Source organism: Salvelinus namaycush, chromosome 21, assembly GCF_016432855.1.
Source record: "Salvelinus namaycush isolate Seneca chromosome 21, SaNama_1.0, whole genome shotgun sequence".
NCBI classification, from domain to species: domain Eukaryota; kingdom Metazoa; phylum Chordata; class Actinopteri; order Salmoniformes; family Salmonidae; genus Salvelinus; species Salvelinus namaycush.
In genome coordinates this window covers 18,076,260-18,092,510 of record NC_052327.1, presented here as the reverse complement: position 1 = coordinate 18,092,510, position 16,251 = coordinate 18,076,260, and the positions used below count along the sequence as shown (strand labels likewise).

Here is a 16,251-nt window from a genome sequence, read left to right as displayed (position 1 = left end):
CTCAGTGCTATGATGGGGTCTAAAACCAGACTGAAGCATTTCGTATACATTGTTTGTCTTCAGGAAGGCAGTGAGTTGCTGAGCAACAGCTTTTTCAAAAAAAATTGAGAGGAATGGAAGATTCGATATAGGCCGATAGTTTTTTATATTTTCTGGGTCAAGGTTTGGCTTTTTCAAGAGAGGCTTTATTACTGCCACTTCTAGTGAGTTTGGTACACATCCGGAGAGCAGTTTATTATGTTCAACATAGGAGGGCCAAGCACAGGAAGCAGCTCTTTCAGTAGTTTAGTTGGAATAGAGTCCAGTATGCAGCTTGAAGGTTGAGAGGCCATGATTATTTTCATCATTGTGTCAAGAGATATAGTACTAAAACACTTGAGTGTCTCCCTTGATCCTAGGTCCTGGCAGAGTTGTGCAGACTCAGGACATCTGAGCTTTGGAAGAATACGCAGATTTAAAGAGGAGTCCGTAATTTGCTTTCTAATGATCATGATCTTTTCCTCAAAGTTCATGAATTTATTACTGCTGAAGTGAAAGCCATCCTCTCTTGGGGAATGTTGCTTTTTAGTTAGCTTTGCGACAGTATCAAATTTTTTGGGGGGGGAATTGTTCTTATTTTCCTCAATTAAGTTGGATACTTCTTCGATACTGCACGGTACTGTCTTTCCAAGCTAGTCGGAAGACTTCCAGTTTGGTGTGGCGCCATTTCCGTTCCAATTTTCTGGCTTGCTTCAGAGCTCGGGTATTTTCTGTATACCAGGGCGCTAGTTTCTTATGACAAATGTTTTTAGGGGTGCAACTGCATCTAGGGTATTGCGCAAGGTTAAATTGAGTTCCTCAGTTAGGTGGTTAACTAATTTTTGTCCTCTGACGTCCTTGGGTAGGCATCTGGAAGGGCATCGAGGAATCTTTGGGTTGTCTGAGAATTTATAGCACGACTTTTGATGCTCCTTGGTTGGGGTCTGAGCAGATTATTTGTTGCAATTGCAAACGTAATAAAATGGTGGTCCGATAGTCCAGGGTTATGAGGAAAAACATTAAGATCCACAACATTTATTCCATGGGACAAAACTAGGTCCAGAGTATGACTGTGGCAGTGAGTAGGTCCAGAGACATGTCGGACAAAACCCACTGAGTCGATGATGGCTCCAAAAGCCTTTCGGAGTGGGTCTGTGGACTTTTCCATGTGAATATTAAAGTCACCAAAAATGTGAATATTATCTGCTATGACTACAAGGTCCGATAGGAATTCAGGGAACACAGTGAGGAACGCTGTATATGGCCCAGGAGGCCTGTAAACAGTAGCTATAAAAAGTGATTGGGTAGGCTGCATAGATTTCATGACTAGAAGCTAAAAAGACAAAAACGTCGCGTTTTTTTTGTAAATTGAAATTTGCTATCGTAAACGTTAGCAACACCTCCGCCTTCGCGGGATGCACGGGGGATATGGTCACTAGTGTAACCAGGAGGTGAGGCCTCATTTAACACAGTAAATTCAGGCTTAAGCCATGTTTCAGTCAGGCCAATCACATCAAGATTACGATCAGTGATTAGTTCATTGACTATAACTGCCTTTGAAGTGAGGGATCTAATATTAAGTATCCCTATTTTGAGATGTGAGATATCACGATCTCTTTCAATAATGGCAGGAATGGAGGTCTTTATTCTAGTGAGATTGCTAAGGCGAACACCGCCATGTTTAGTTTTGCCCAACCTAGCTCTAGGCACTGACTGTGCTAGTGGCAGACTCCACTAAGCTGGCCTGCACCCTATTTCATTGTGGAGCTAGGGGAGTTAGAGCCCTGTCTATGTTCGTAGATAAGATGAGAGCACCCCTCCAGCTAGGATGGAGTCCGTCACTCCTCAACAGGCCAGGCTTGGTCCTGTTTGTGGGTGAGTCCCAGAAAGAGGGCCAATTATCTACAAATTCTATCTTTTGGGAGGGACAGAAAACAGTTTTCAACCAGCAATTGAGTTGTGAGACTGCTGTAGAGCTCATCACTCCCCCTAACTGGGAGGGGGCCGGAGACAATTACTATCTTTCTAGCTGATTTTCACACTGAAGCTATGTTGCGCTTGGTGACCTCTGACTGTTTCATCCTAACATCGTTGGTGCCGACGTGGATAACAATATCTCTATACTCACCAGTTTTAGCTTTAGCCAGCACCATCTTCAGATTCGCCTTAACGTCAGTAGCCCCACTCAGTGTACACCAGATAGGTGCAATGAAATGTGTTGTTTTTACAGGGTCAACCATTGCATTATGGTACCCCTGGAGCAAATTAGGATTAAGTAGATTGCTGAAGGGCACAGCGACAGATTTTATACCTTGTCTGCTCAAGTATTCAAACTAGCAACCATTCAGTTATTGGCCCAACACTCTAACCACTAGGCTAACTGCCAAATTAACAGAAACACCAACATAAACTGTCCTAATAGGGCATTGACCCACCACGAGCTAGAAGAGCTTCAATGCACCTTGGCATAGATTCTACAAGTGTCTGGAAGTCTACTGGAGGGATGTGACACCATTCTTCCACGAGAAATTCCATTATTTGGTGTTTTGTTGATGCTGATGGAAAATACCGTCTCAGGCACCTCCCCAGAACATCACCTTAAGTGTTCAGTTGGTTTGAGATCCAATGACTGAGACAGCCATGGCATATGGTTTACCTAATTGTCATGCTCATCAAACCTTTCAGTGAGCACTCAGGCCATGCGGATGGGGGCGTTGTCATCGTATTGTGGCATAGCCATGGTAGCCAAAATAATGGCCAGACCAGCGTTTTTATACATGACCCTAAGTGTGATGGACGTTAATTGCTTAATTAACTAATGAACCACGCCTGTGTGGAAGCACCTGCTTTCAACATAATTTGTATCCCTCATTTACTCAAGTGTTCCCATTAATTTGGCAGTTACCTGTACATTGCTCTACAGAAAGGTTAGTGCTCCCCGGGATCCTTGGGACGTCCATATACCTAAACCCTAACCATAACCATAAAATCTACCATAACATTAATCCTAACCTTACCATTTTACATTTAAACTTCAATGTGGTGACTTCAGAGTTGGACGTCCCATCAATTTGTTTACAATACTCCACTAGGGGACACTGTAATCATTATGCTGGAAGCCGGTCATGTTTACGGAAGTACAAGTGACGTGTCAATGTCTACCAAAGCATTGTGGGATCGAAACGGTGCTTGCAATGGTGACGGCTGGAGCCGTGAAACCTAAGGCTGAAACGGAGACATATTAACCATATAAATGGCACTAGTAGCTAGAATTGTGCTAATGATGATAATCTATCACACTAACGTCTAGGCTTTTTGTTGAAGATAAACTTATGCCGTGTCATCGCTTCGATTATACATACAGACGGATAGGACAAGGCAGAACACTGGAATATTGTTCAATGGACGCTTGTGCGGAGGTCCACAGCGTTTTTCTTTTTTCGAAGGAGCTGAATAAGTAGGCCGGGGACCAGTATCATAGGACTGCATTTGCATTCCTTATTATTTAAAGCTTTTGATATTTAGATCGAATACATCATCCAAAATGTCGACCAGTACCCCCGAAGCGGTGAAGAAATTACTCGAGAACATGCAGACGGATCTGCGGTCCCTGTCCATGGAATGCAAGAAGAAATTCCCCCCAGTCAAAGAGGTAGATATATATATGCCTGTCTAGCTAACTTTAGCTAGCAATCTCTCTATAGCTTTCACGCAGTTTCACTCTGTGTATTATGTGGTGTTGTGATAATTTGCCACCTCACCACTGATGATACATTTTGATGCAATTGCTGATGTTGTCATCAAGTGCATCGAGTGATGCGACGTGACATGTATCAGATGAATAATATTCAGTTGTGACGGCTGCATGAATGTTGTGCCACGGTGTGACGTTAGGCTTGACCGGTAGCATGGCTATATTGTCAGTTGTCAAATAATGAGTTTACATTCAATAATGGGACGTGCGTTGTTTTGTGTCTGTCAAGATCACATTTTTAAACATATATTTAATGATTCACAAAATGAGGATGTTTATTTGCCACTGCATCCAAAACGTTGTGATTGATGGCAGAGTACTTCTCTTCCGGGTTTAACTACTGGCATGAACGCTATTATGGTCCTCTACTTCATGTGGCAAATTATACTGAACAAAAATATAAACGCAACATGTAAAGTGATTCCATGTTTCATGAGCTGAAATAAAAGATCAAAGAGTTACATACACACAAAAAACGTATTTTTCTTTTCTGTGCAAATTTGTTTACATCCCTGTTGGTGAACACTTCTCCTTTGCCAAGATAACCCGTCCATCTGACAGGTGTTGCCTATCAAGAATCTGATTAAACAGCATGATCATTACACAGGTGCACCTTGTGCTGGAGACAATAAAAGGCCACTCAAAAATGTGCAGTTGTGTCACAACGTAATGCCACAGATATCTCAAGTTTTGAGGGAGCGGTGCAATAGGCATGCTGACTGCAGGAATGTCCACCAGAGTTGTTACCAGAGAATTGAAGGTTCAATTCTCTACCATAAGCCGTCGCCTCAAACGTTGAGAGAATTTGGCAGTGCATCTAACCGGCCTCACAACCACAAACCATGTGTAACCACGCCAGCTCAGGACCTCCACATCAGGCTTCTTCACCTGCGGGATCGTCAGAGACCAGCTATCCGGACAGCTGATGAAACTGGGCTTGCCCAACTGAAGATTTTCTGCACAAACTGTCAGAAACCGTCTCAGGGAAGCTCATCTACGTGCTCGTCATCTTCAACAGGGTCTTGACCTGACTGCAGTTCGGTGTCGTAACTGACTTCAGTGGACAAATGCTTGCCTTCGATGGCCACTGGCATGCTGGAGAAGAGTGCTCTACACAGATGAAACCCGGTTTCAACTGTACCAGGCAGATGGCGTCGTGTGGGGGAGTGGTTTGCTGATGTTAACGTTGTGAAAAGAGTGCCCCATGGTGGGGTTATGGTATAGGTAATATCCATTGAGCTGAGAGAGAATTTTGCAGTTAAGTTAATTTCCAGCAATTCTACACAGTTTGGTATGGAGCTGAGAGACAATTTTACAAATTTAAAACTGATTTCCTGCACTTTTACGCATTTTGCCATGGCTAATTCTGTGTTCCACTGCTCAAATAGTATTACAAAATCAATGTGCAAGTGCCCTAAATGCCTGGTTTAAAAAATATATATATAATATTATCCCTGACTATCTAGCTTTTATTTGATTGTTAGTTCTCAGATGGTATTATAAAAAAAACTGCAATATTTGCATGTTTTCTGTCTGGTTTTGTTCGTTTAAGTTGACACTGAAACTGTGTTTCCATTCTGAAAATTACCCCTTAGAAGGTCAGTCTAATAATTTTCAATACAGAAAAACCCTGCAATTAGCTCCAATTACTATAATTTTAGTTTGAGATTTTGACAAGGAAGCCAATTATCTACTTCCCCAGAGTCGGATGAACAGGAACAGCTAGCATGCTAACTGTTCCTGTAGACTTCCAGTCATTGAGCTGATGCTAGTTAGCAATGGCTTATGAAACTACCTCTTAACTTCCTATATACTGGACACACATACTGGAGGCAGAGACATAAAAATGGTACTCACAATCGTATTCTGTTGGAGCTAGCGATATTCGTAAAAAAATATTTTTCACAAGAACAAATCCCAACAAAAATCGCGGACCTGCTGCAGACCCCAGTTTGAAGCCCTGGCCTATATGACAGGAATTGCATTCTCCTTTGAACTCAAATGTTTAGGTAAAAGGAGTGAGCCTAAAATAATCGAATTAACTTGTTAATGGCCAGTCTTCACTTGCTTTGGAGATTCTGATTGAGGGTCTGTAATATAATCTCATTAGGACAACATGTTTTCATCTAGATATAAACAAGGCCTTGATTGTCATGTTTGTATTAGTCATCCCACTAGGAGTCCACAACACATTTATGATGTCATGCCAGTGTAGGCCTAGCTCTCAGAGAAGTAATGCTGTCTCCACATTTTAAATGACTGCTCCTTTATGTTGGCCTGTGGGCCTCCACTCTAGACTGAGGTGAGTCAGTCAGTGCTAGGCAGCAGGCTGCCAGGTGTAACTCTCCCTGGCTTTGTTTGTTTTTCTTCAGACCTTACCATGTGTAAGGGAGTGAAAGACTCGCTACTGCTCTTGGGGAAATACCTCTACAGTAACGGTAGCCTACTATTTCTGTCTTTTGTTTCCTGGTTAGAATCTGGTTATACTACATTTAACCTTTGCTGGGCTTTCTAAGTAGGCTTTCTTTTAAAATGTTGATCAATATATCTGAATTATCTTACCTTTCTATTGGAACTGAGAATGTCAGTTGTGCCCTTGACTCTAATCTTTTCACTCAGATAGCCAGGTACGAGACACCTCCTTGACCAGTCTCACACACCCCTATCCCATTCATTTACCGCTGACAAGCTGCAAGCAGCTGTTTTCTCTACAGTATTTCTGTGTTTTAAAAGGGCTGAGAAGAATCCCATAGATTTTTCTGTATCACAGCTTCACGCTCAATTCCTTTCCTTCTAATCTCATGGGAGATTCTCTGTTTGTTGTGCTCTGATCACTTTAGTCTGACAACACACACAGCAGCTCTCTGATGCATTATGGGCGATTCCAGGGTTTTGGATGTTACATTTGCACGCAAAATCATAGCGTTAATGTCTCACAGAATGGATAAACAAAATATGCATAATGGTTGTTACATGAAATGCAAATGCTTTTTGGGGAGACTGAACATATTAGTGGAAGTCTGAGTTTGTAAGTCTTAGGTCAAAATATGGAGAGCCATTTTCATGCATGTTAACATTAGAAGCCTCCCCCCTATGTTTGTTTTATTCACTGCTTTAGCACACTCCGCCAACCCGGATGTCCTAGCCGTGTCTGAAACCTGGCTTAGGAAGGCCACCAAAAATCCTGAAATGTCCATCCCCAACTATAACATTTTCCGACAAGATAGAACTGCCAAAGTGGGCGGAGTTAGCCTGCAGAGTTCTGTCATACTATCCAGGTCTGTGCCCAAACAATTTGCGCTTCTACTTTTAAAAATCCACCTTTCCATAAACAAGTGTCACCGTTGCCGCTTGTTATAGACGCCTTTCAGCCCCCAGCTGTGCCCTGGACAACATATGTGAATGGATCGCCCCCCATCTATCTTCAGAGTTTGTACTGTCAGGTGACCTAAACTGGGACATGCTTAACACCCCTACAATCTAAGCTAGATGCCCTCAATCTCACACAAATTATCAACGGACCTACCAGGTACAACCCTAAATCCGTAACCATGAGCACCCTCTTAGATATCATCCTGACCAACTTGCCCTCTAAATACACCTCTGCTTCAACCAGGATCTCAGCGATCACTGCCTCATTGCCTGCGTGCGTAATGGTCCGCTGTCAAATGACCACCCCTCATCACTGTCAAACGCTCCCTACAACACTTCAGCGAGCAGGCCTTTCTAACCGACCTGGCCCGGGTATCCTGGAAGGATATTGACTTCATCTCGTCAGTAGAGGATGCCCGGTTGCTCTTCAAAAGTACTTCCCTCTCCATCTTAAATAAGCATGCCACATTCAAAAAAAAATTGAACTAAGAACAGACATAGCCCTTGGTTCACCCCAGACTTGACTGCCCTTGACCAGCACAAAACCATCCTGTGGCGTTCTGCATTAGCATCGAATAGCCCCAGCAATATGTAACTCTTCAGGGAAATCAGGAACCAATATACTCAGTCAGTTAGGAAAGCTAAGGCTAGATATATTGCTTCCTGTAGCACTAATTCCAAAAGGTTTTGGGTAACTGTAAAGTCCATGGAGAATAAGAGCACCTCCTCCCAGCTGCCCACTGCACTGAGGATAGAAAACCACCGATAAATCTACAATAATCGATCATTTCAATAAGCAATTTCCCACAGCTGGCCATGCTTTCCACGTGGCTACCCCTACCCCGGCCAACACCTCAGCACCCCCTGCAGCAACTTGCCCAAACCCAATCAGCTGATGTTCTGAAAGAGCTGCAAAATCTGGATCACTACAAATCAGCTGGACCCTCTCTTTCTAAAAATTATCAGCCGAAATTGTTGCAACCCCTATTACTAGCCTATTCAACCTCTCTTTTGTGTCGTCTGAGATCCCCAAAGATTGGAAAGCTGCTGCGGTCATCCCCCTCTTCAAAGGGGGAGACACCTTAGACCCAAACTGTTAAAGACCTATATCCATCCTGCCCTGCCTTTCTAAAATCTTCAAAAGCCAAGTTAATTAACAGATCACGGAACATTTCGAATCCCACCACACCTTCTCCACTATGCAATCTAGTTTCCGAGCTGGTCACGGGTGCACCTCAGCCACACTCAAGGTCCTAAACGATATCATAACCACCATCGATAAAAGAAAATACTGTGCAGCCATCTTCATCGACCTGGCCAAGGCTTTCGACTCTGTCAATCACCACATTGTTATCGGCAGACTCAATAGCCTTGGCTTCTCAAATGACTGCCTCACCTGGTTCACAAACTACTTCTCAGACAGAGTTCAGTGTGTCAAATCGGAGGGCCTGTTGTCCGGACCTCTGGCACTCTATGGAGGTGCCACAGGGTTCAATTCTCGGGCCGACTCTTTTCTCGGGGTATATTTTTTATTTATTTCACCTTTATTTAACCAGGTAGGCAAGTTGAGAACAAGTTCTCATTTACGATTGCGACCTGGCCAAGATAAAGCAAAGCAGTTTGACACATACAACAACACAGAGTTACACATGGAGTAAAACAAACATACAATCAATAATACAGTAGAAAAAAAAGTCTATACGATGTGAGCAAATGAGGTGAGATAAGGGAGGTAAAGCCAAAAAAAAGGCCATGGTGGCGAAGTAAATACAATATAGCAAGTAAAACACTGGAATGATAGATTTGCAGTGGAAGAATGTGCAAAGTAGAAATAAAAATAATGGGGTGCAAAGGAGCAAAATATATAAATATATATCAATGATGTCGCTCTTGCTGCTGGTGATTCTCTGATCCACTGCTACGCATACGACACCATTCTGTATACATCTGGCCCTTCTTTGGACACTGTGCTAACAAACCTCCAAACGAGCTTCAACGCCATACAACACTCCTTCTGTGGCCTCCAACTGCTCTTAAATGCAAGTAAAACTAAGTGCATGCTCTTCAACCGATTGCTACCCGCACCCTCCCGCCCGACTAGCATCACTAGTCTGGATGGTTCTGAGCTAAAATATGTGGACAACTACAAATACCGAGGTGTCTGGTAAGACTGTAAACTCTCCTTCCAGACTCACATTAAGCATCTCCAATCCAAAATTAAATCTAGAATCGGCTTCCTATTTCGCAACAAAGCCTCCTTCACTCATGCTGCCAAACATACCCTCGTAAAACTGACTATCCTACCGATCCTTGACTTCGGCGATGTCATTTACAAAATAGCCCCCAACACTCTACTTAGCAAATTGGATGCAGTCTATCACAGTGCCATCCATTTTGTCACCAAAGCCCCATATACTACCCACCACTGCGACCTCTATGCTCTCGTTGGCTGGCCCTCACTACATATCTGTTGCCAAACCCACTGGCTCCAGGTCATCTATAAGTCTTTGCTCGGTAAAGTCCAGCCTTATCTCAACTCACTGGTCACCATAGCAGCACCCACCCGTAGCACGCGCTCCAGCAGGTATATTGCACTGGTCATCCCCAATGCCAACACTTCCTGTCCTTCCAGTTCTCTGCTGCCAATGACTGGAACGAATTGCAAAAATCTCTGAAGCTGAAGTCTTATATCTCCCTATATCTAACTTATATCTAACTTTAAACATGAGCTGTCAGAGCAGCTTACCGATCACTGTACCTGTACACAGCCAATCTGTAAATAGCACACCCGACTACCTCATCCCCATATTATTACTTAACCTCTTGCTCTTTTGCACCCCAGTATCTCTACTTGCACATCATCATCTGCACATATATCACTCCAGTATTAATGCTAAATTGTAATTATTTTTGCATTTATGGCCTATTTATTGCCTACCTCCCTACTCTTCTACATTTGCACACCCTGTACATAGATCTTTCTATTTTTTGTTTATGTTGTGTTATTGACTGTACGTTTGTTTATGTAACTCTGTGTTGTTTTTGTCGCACTGCTGTGTTTTATCTTGGCCAGGTTACAGTTGTAAATGAGTTGTTCTCAACTGGCCTACCTGGGTAAATAAAGGTGAAATAAAAAGGAAAGGGTTGGCTGAACACAAAAACAATACATTTGAAAAGATAGTCATTTCCATTATTACTTTAGAGCGCAAAAATGGCAGTTATGGATGTTAGACATTCAAATCTTAAAGATGTCTTGATCAAAATCTATCATAACACATTTGTTGTCATTTGGAATTTGTTTTCATTTGGGATGCTACATTGCCTGTCCCAGTCACCGCCTCCCTTTACAGGACTGTAGAACACGCAAACAAGAGTCAAGACACTTCAATTTGGTCTGTATTGCTTAACAAATCATTTTTTAAAGTTTCACGTATCAACTGTTATTAGTTGGATGTACGGGATACACATGGTATACACTGTCCAGTGAAATGCTTGCTTGCAGGTTCCTTCTCAATAATGCAACAACAATAAGAAAATATAAGAATACGAACAAAGTAAATGGCTCGATAGAATATAATAATCATTTTAGTATAATACAGGAAGGCACAATTTATAGTCCAATATTTCCGTGTTTTGTAGAAGGGGGGATTAGGAGCAAGTGTTGAACTTGTGCAGTATTTAGCCATCATAATAGGAGTCTAGTTTCTGTGTGCTAAGGTTTGGAGAGGCAGTGGAGGTGGTCAGTCCAGTTGAAGTGTTCAGCAGTTTGATGGCTTGTAGATAGATCTGTGTCTATCGATTTGGTAAGGGAGTGAACAGATTGTGGCTGGGGTGTGGTGTCCTTGATGATCCTGTGGGCCTTCCTCTGGCACAATTTTGAGTAGAGTCCTTAGTGTTCATATCTAACACTGGTGAACAGCTGTGAGTGGAAAACCAATCTCTGTGGGCCCTTTCTAAAAGCCATGAAATTGTCCGAAAAGCATTTTTTGAGTTTTGGCATCCTGCTCTGTAACTCCAACATATAGCCTAGTCAAGGGATAAGGAACTCCAGTCCTTGGGGGCCGGAGTGGTGTCACTTTTTCCCCATCCCTAGCAAACACAGCTGATTTAAACGAATTGCATTCTAAATTGAAGATGACGATTCATGGATTATTGGAGTCAGGTGTGTTAGTTGGGGCTGAGGCAAAAGTGTGACACCAATCAGGCCCCCGAAGACTGGAGTTGCCCACCCCTGATATAGACCTTAAGGATAATTATAACAGGGTTCCATTCGTAAATGACAGACCTTATTAGTGGATGCTCAGGTTGACTTTCCCACGGAATTGCCCTTACACTGCAGTGTCTGGCGACTGTCTGTGAAACGTGGCATCTCCAGGAATACCGCAGTATTAATGAAACGGATCATGCACCTCCTTTACACGCCGCCTGTATGGCTGAATTTGTCACGAAGATTTCATACAGTCTGACAAAATAACAAGCAGAAGAGTAGAAACTTAAAGGTCCAATGCAGCCATTTTCATCTCAATATCAAATCATTTCTGGGTAACATTTACTGGGATCGTAATCAATTAAAATAGTCAAAAAGAAACAAAAATAGCTAATTAGCAAAGAGCAATTTCTCAAGCAACAATTTTGCTAGGACTGTCTGGGAGTGGTCTGAGTGGGGAAACTGAACTTGATGTTGTTTAGCATAGAAGTTTGTAATTTACTGTCTGGTGATGTCACCAGGCAGGCCAAAACTCCCATCACACCAAAACAGGCTGAAATTTAAGGCAGTCTCTTCAAACAGCTCTTACACTAAAATGGCATTATAATGTCACAGTATTATTCCAACCTTGTGGTGTAGAAATGTATATAAAACACACAATCTAGTTTTTGACTGCACTGGGACTTTAGGAAGAACTGACAAATGGTGAGACTATTGGATTCATTGAATTAGCCCCTTCAATGTAGGCTATACAGCAGCAGAACCAGTGCTGAAATCTGCAGCCTGTTTCTCTTTCCGCATGTTCTGAGACCATCTATGAGCGGCTGAGCTAATGATGCTGCTCTTGGAGGGAAGTAGGGATGGGCATTTGAAATATTTCACTATTAAAATAGTTTATATTTAGGAACTGGCTTGCGGGCGCAGCCTACGTGACTTGGGAGAGAGGTGCCACTCTGCTTGCTTGCAGCAGTGCGGGGATGGGCATGGGCCGATGTGTTTAACAATGTAGAGAGAGAGAGTAGCCATACAGACTTGCGCTAGTTTGACAAACTTGTAGATGCCATAGGTTATCTATCATGCCATCTAGTTGTGCCAGTCTTGACTGCATCAAATCGATGTAAAGAAGCTAAGATGGCTAGCTAGCTATCTTACCTAGGCTAATTGAGACTGTTTTGCTGCACTTCTCGTCCTTGTCTACAACTCCATTCAGATTAACCAATAGGGTTGTTCCATGTAATTTCAGCAAGCCATGACAGTTAACGTAAGTTAAGCATTATTTTGTTGAAAATAATTTAGTCTCTTAGAAATTAAGCTAATTGATTGCACCCTAATTGGCCATTTTAATTTATTCATATTATATTAAATAATTATAGCACTTAACATCCAATTTGAGTAATACATTAGTAATCCAAAGAACCCCCCCCACAGGGACCACACGCCACGCCAGTCCGTGGACGGCTTTTGACCACTTATTTGGAATCCTCATGTATTACTCAATGTTAGAAAAAGGTTTGGTCCAAATCGGATGTTGGGTACTATATTTACTCAATATTATGTGAATCCTAGAAATTAAAATGGCCAATTTGGGTGCAATCAATTAGCTTCATTTCTCAGAGATCAAATTATATTTCAACAAAATAATGTTGCAGGAATGCTAATCTTATCTGTTTCTAACAACAGAAACAATTTCAGAACAATCTGCAGTCTTGTGCTTTTTGAGGTGGCGCAATCCAGCAGCCTACTTGATGTTTTTTTGTTGCAGCCTACTCTTTCTCATTTATCTAACTTCATTGATTAGCAGAGATGTAGTAGAGGGTAAATGCTGTTTAATCACCTTTTAATTTAGTTAATTAGCGTTAATTTGCGTTCCCAGCATTGACCAAAGCTCAGAACGCTTATATTCTTGATCTGAGTTCTAATCGCACCTGCCTCTTTGTGAACGAGTGGAATCATGAACAGTTGTTTGTTCATTATGTTCGCCTGCGCCCTCCGTATTTGCAGGACACTCTCTCAAACGGCTAACTAGCTAGCTTCCTGGCTAGAAGGATGACGTAAGAAGGTAGCGTTAAACGGAGCCTGGCCTCAGCAGGAGCAAAAGAGTTCTCATCATAAATGTGCTTACAGAGTGTAGTTGTGAGACAGACAGTGGTGTGGCAGACTGGTGATGCTGAGGCAGACTGAAATACACTGCATAGAAAAGTATGTGGACAACCCTTCAAAGGAGTGGATTTGGCTATTTCAGCCACACCTGTTTCTGACAGGTGTATAAAATCAAGCACACAGCCACGCAATCTCCGTGGACAAACATTGGCAGTAGAATGGCCTTACTGAAGAGCTCAGTGACTTTCAACGTGGAACCATCATACGATGCCACCTTTCCAACAAGTCAGTTCGTCAAATTTCTGCTCTGCTAGAGATGCCCCGGTAAGTGCTGTTATTGTGAAGTGGAAACGTCTAGAAGCAACAATGGCTCAGCCGCGAAATGGTAGGCAACACAAGCTCACAGAACAGGACGGCCATGTGCTGGAGCGTGTAAAAATTGTCTGTCCTCAGTTGCAACACTCGGTTCCAACCTGTCTCTGGAAGCAACGTCTGCACAATAACTGTTTGTCGGGAGCTTCATGAAATTGGTTTCCATGGCCGAGCAGCCGCACACAAGCCTAAGATCACCATGCGCAATGTCAAGCGTCGGCTGGAGTGGCGTAAAGCTCTCCGCCATTGGAATCTAGAGCAGTGGAAACGCATTCTTTGGAGTGATGAATCACGCTTCACCATCTGGCAGTCCGACGGATGAATATGGGTTTGTCGGATGCCAGGAGAAGTCCCCGCAGCAATGTTCCAATTTCTAGTGGAAAGCCTTCCCAGAAGAGTGGAGGCTGTTATAGCAGCAAAGGAGGGACCAACTCCGTGTTAATCCCCATGATTTTGGAATGAGATGTTCGACGAGCAGGTGTCCACATATTTTTGGTCCTATAGTGTACATGTAGGAGGAAGCAAGCATGCTGCAATACACAGAGCGAGAGGAAGCAAGCAGAGAGAGGTTAGTACAATGTTTCCCCAACGTTCCCATGTGGGGTCCCCTGAGAGAATCTAAACTTACCAAACAAACTAAGATATGTTTCAATATGATCTTCTCCACATGGCCTATCTTCCGTATAGACCTACATTAAAATGCAAACGATACATTATTAAAAATGTCATACTTTTTTTTGTTTATATCGATGGTTGTTCGTCTTATCTTGATCGCCCACTGGAGTTTATAGTTTACCGACTTTTTATTTTATTTTTTACTACTACATCACTGCTGATTAGAGATCTCCCACGTTGCTTGCTACCCGTGGTGCCATTTTGATTGGCCGACAATATCAACATTCACATGTAACCTGTGTAGGCTACGGTGGCTTTTTTATGGGGCGCACGTCATAAAAACTACATTCAAAAGTTTGTTTTATTGAATTAAGAATTTCAAATGTCGCGGTGTAGCAATGTCACATCGACAATTTAATTTCGACAAAGCCTTTTCATTGTTGAAGTAGGCAACAAAAATTATCAAATGGCAAAATGAATACTCTCGCAATTATTCAAATACTATACTGGTCCTCCCACCATTTGCCTTCAAGCTGCTTATAAGTTTGAAACTGTCAGCTTGTAGTTTTTGGGCTCAGTTGGGGGCAATTCCACGTAAACAGAACAGTGCTGAGACTAAGATTTTATGTCAAACCAAAGTCTAAACATACCATACCAACTCTATGCACAAGAACTGAACAATTTCCCCAGAAAATCTTACAATTGAAGAACTGTGCAGATGCTAACTTACCAAATGGTAGATTTCTTTTTCGAAAGATTGCCATAGATTTTCTGTTAACTACCAAAATTACTGAAGATTACGGTCATTTTGGTCAATTACGGGTAACTTTGCAACCCTACTCTCTCCTTTGAAATCCCAGCAATCTGCTTCTGATTCAAGGCTCTCTGACTTTTTGTAATCGAGCATTGTCCCCTGCCAACAAGATAACAAGACTAACGTCATGATGAGGAAGTGTCAGCTCCGCAACCGCTGCTTATCTATCCCCCCCCATCAACAACACCTAGAATAAGAACCCGTTGGCCCTTTTTCCCCCCCGACGCGGACTTTATTGTCCTTTTGTGGAGGCCTAAGCATTTTTGTGGCAGAGTTAATGTTCTCAACAAAGGAACTGTCACCTGCCTGCCTGCTTCCCATTTTGAATATGAGCCACAGCCAATTGAATTTTATTTTCATTCACATCGTAGCATCGGTATCTATATATCAGTTTTGGCAAGCTTTAAAAGTGGCTACACTAGAAGGATCGGAATGCATATTGGAGGAAGTTCTGTGTTATTTTATTGCCCCGTTAAAGCCCTCAGCCTCGCTCCACACTGAGAACAAAGGAGATGAGGGGGACTTTCATTTCTCCAGATTAACTTTAATTGGCGGTGTGGCGTGGTGATCGGACCTGTAGTTCTCCACTTTGGCTCAGTCCACCCTCTGAAGTATTAAGGCCCTGTTGCCTGGTAACCAAAAGTTTCAAAAGGTTGCGTCCTGTCCTGTTGAATCCCATTCTTCTTCTGTGCGTCCTTGTGGCAGTTCAAATGAAATAGGAAGTGATATTACTGTATAAAAGGTAGGAGAGGTCAAACACTGCAGCGTAGCACAGTACAGCAGCCACGGTCAGATAGGATAACAGAGCGTGATAAACTAAGTGGTTTAACGTCATATGAATAGGGGTTGACTGGTTAGTGTCGTTATTCATATCAGATGAATGACATGCTGAGGCGTTGCACACTGTTCGCAAGCTAGGCCTTTTGTGGTCACGTTACCTGAACGAAACCCTTGCTTAAGCTTTGCATGTTTGAGTATGGAAGAGAGGCAGTGACTATA

General features: G+C 42.6%; 1 protein-coding gene across 4 annotated transcripts in view; it reads left to right on the top strand.

Moving 5' to 3' along the window:
* Positions 1-3,195: 3,195 nt before the first annotated feature.
* The window catches only part of mon2 (MON2 homolog, regulator of endosome-to-Golgi trafficking), a 50,188-nt gene continuing 37,132 nt past the window's right edge, over positions 3,196-16,251 (top strand). For 3 of the 4 annotated variants that reach the window (XM_039017304.1, XM_039017302.1, XM_039017303.1), the window contains exon 1: positions 3,563-3,670. In XM_039017304.1, the coding sequence (XP_038873232.1) occupies positions 3,563-3,670 (108 nt within the window). Of the gene's footprint in view, positions 3,671-16,251 lie in introns of all 4 variants that reach the window. The other variant, XM_039017301.1, reaches the window with a different exon arrangement.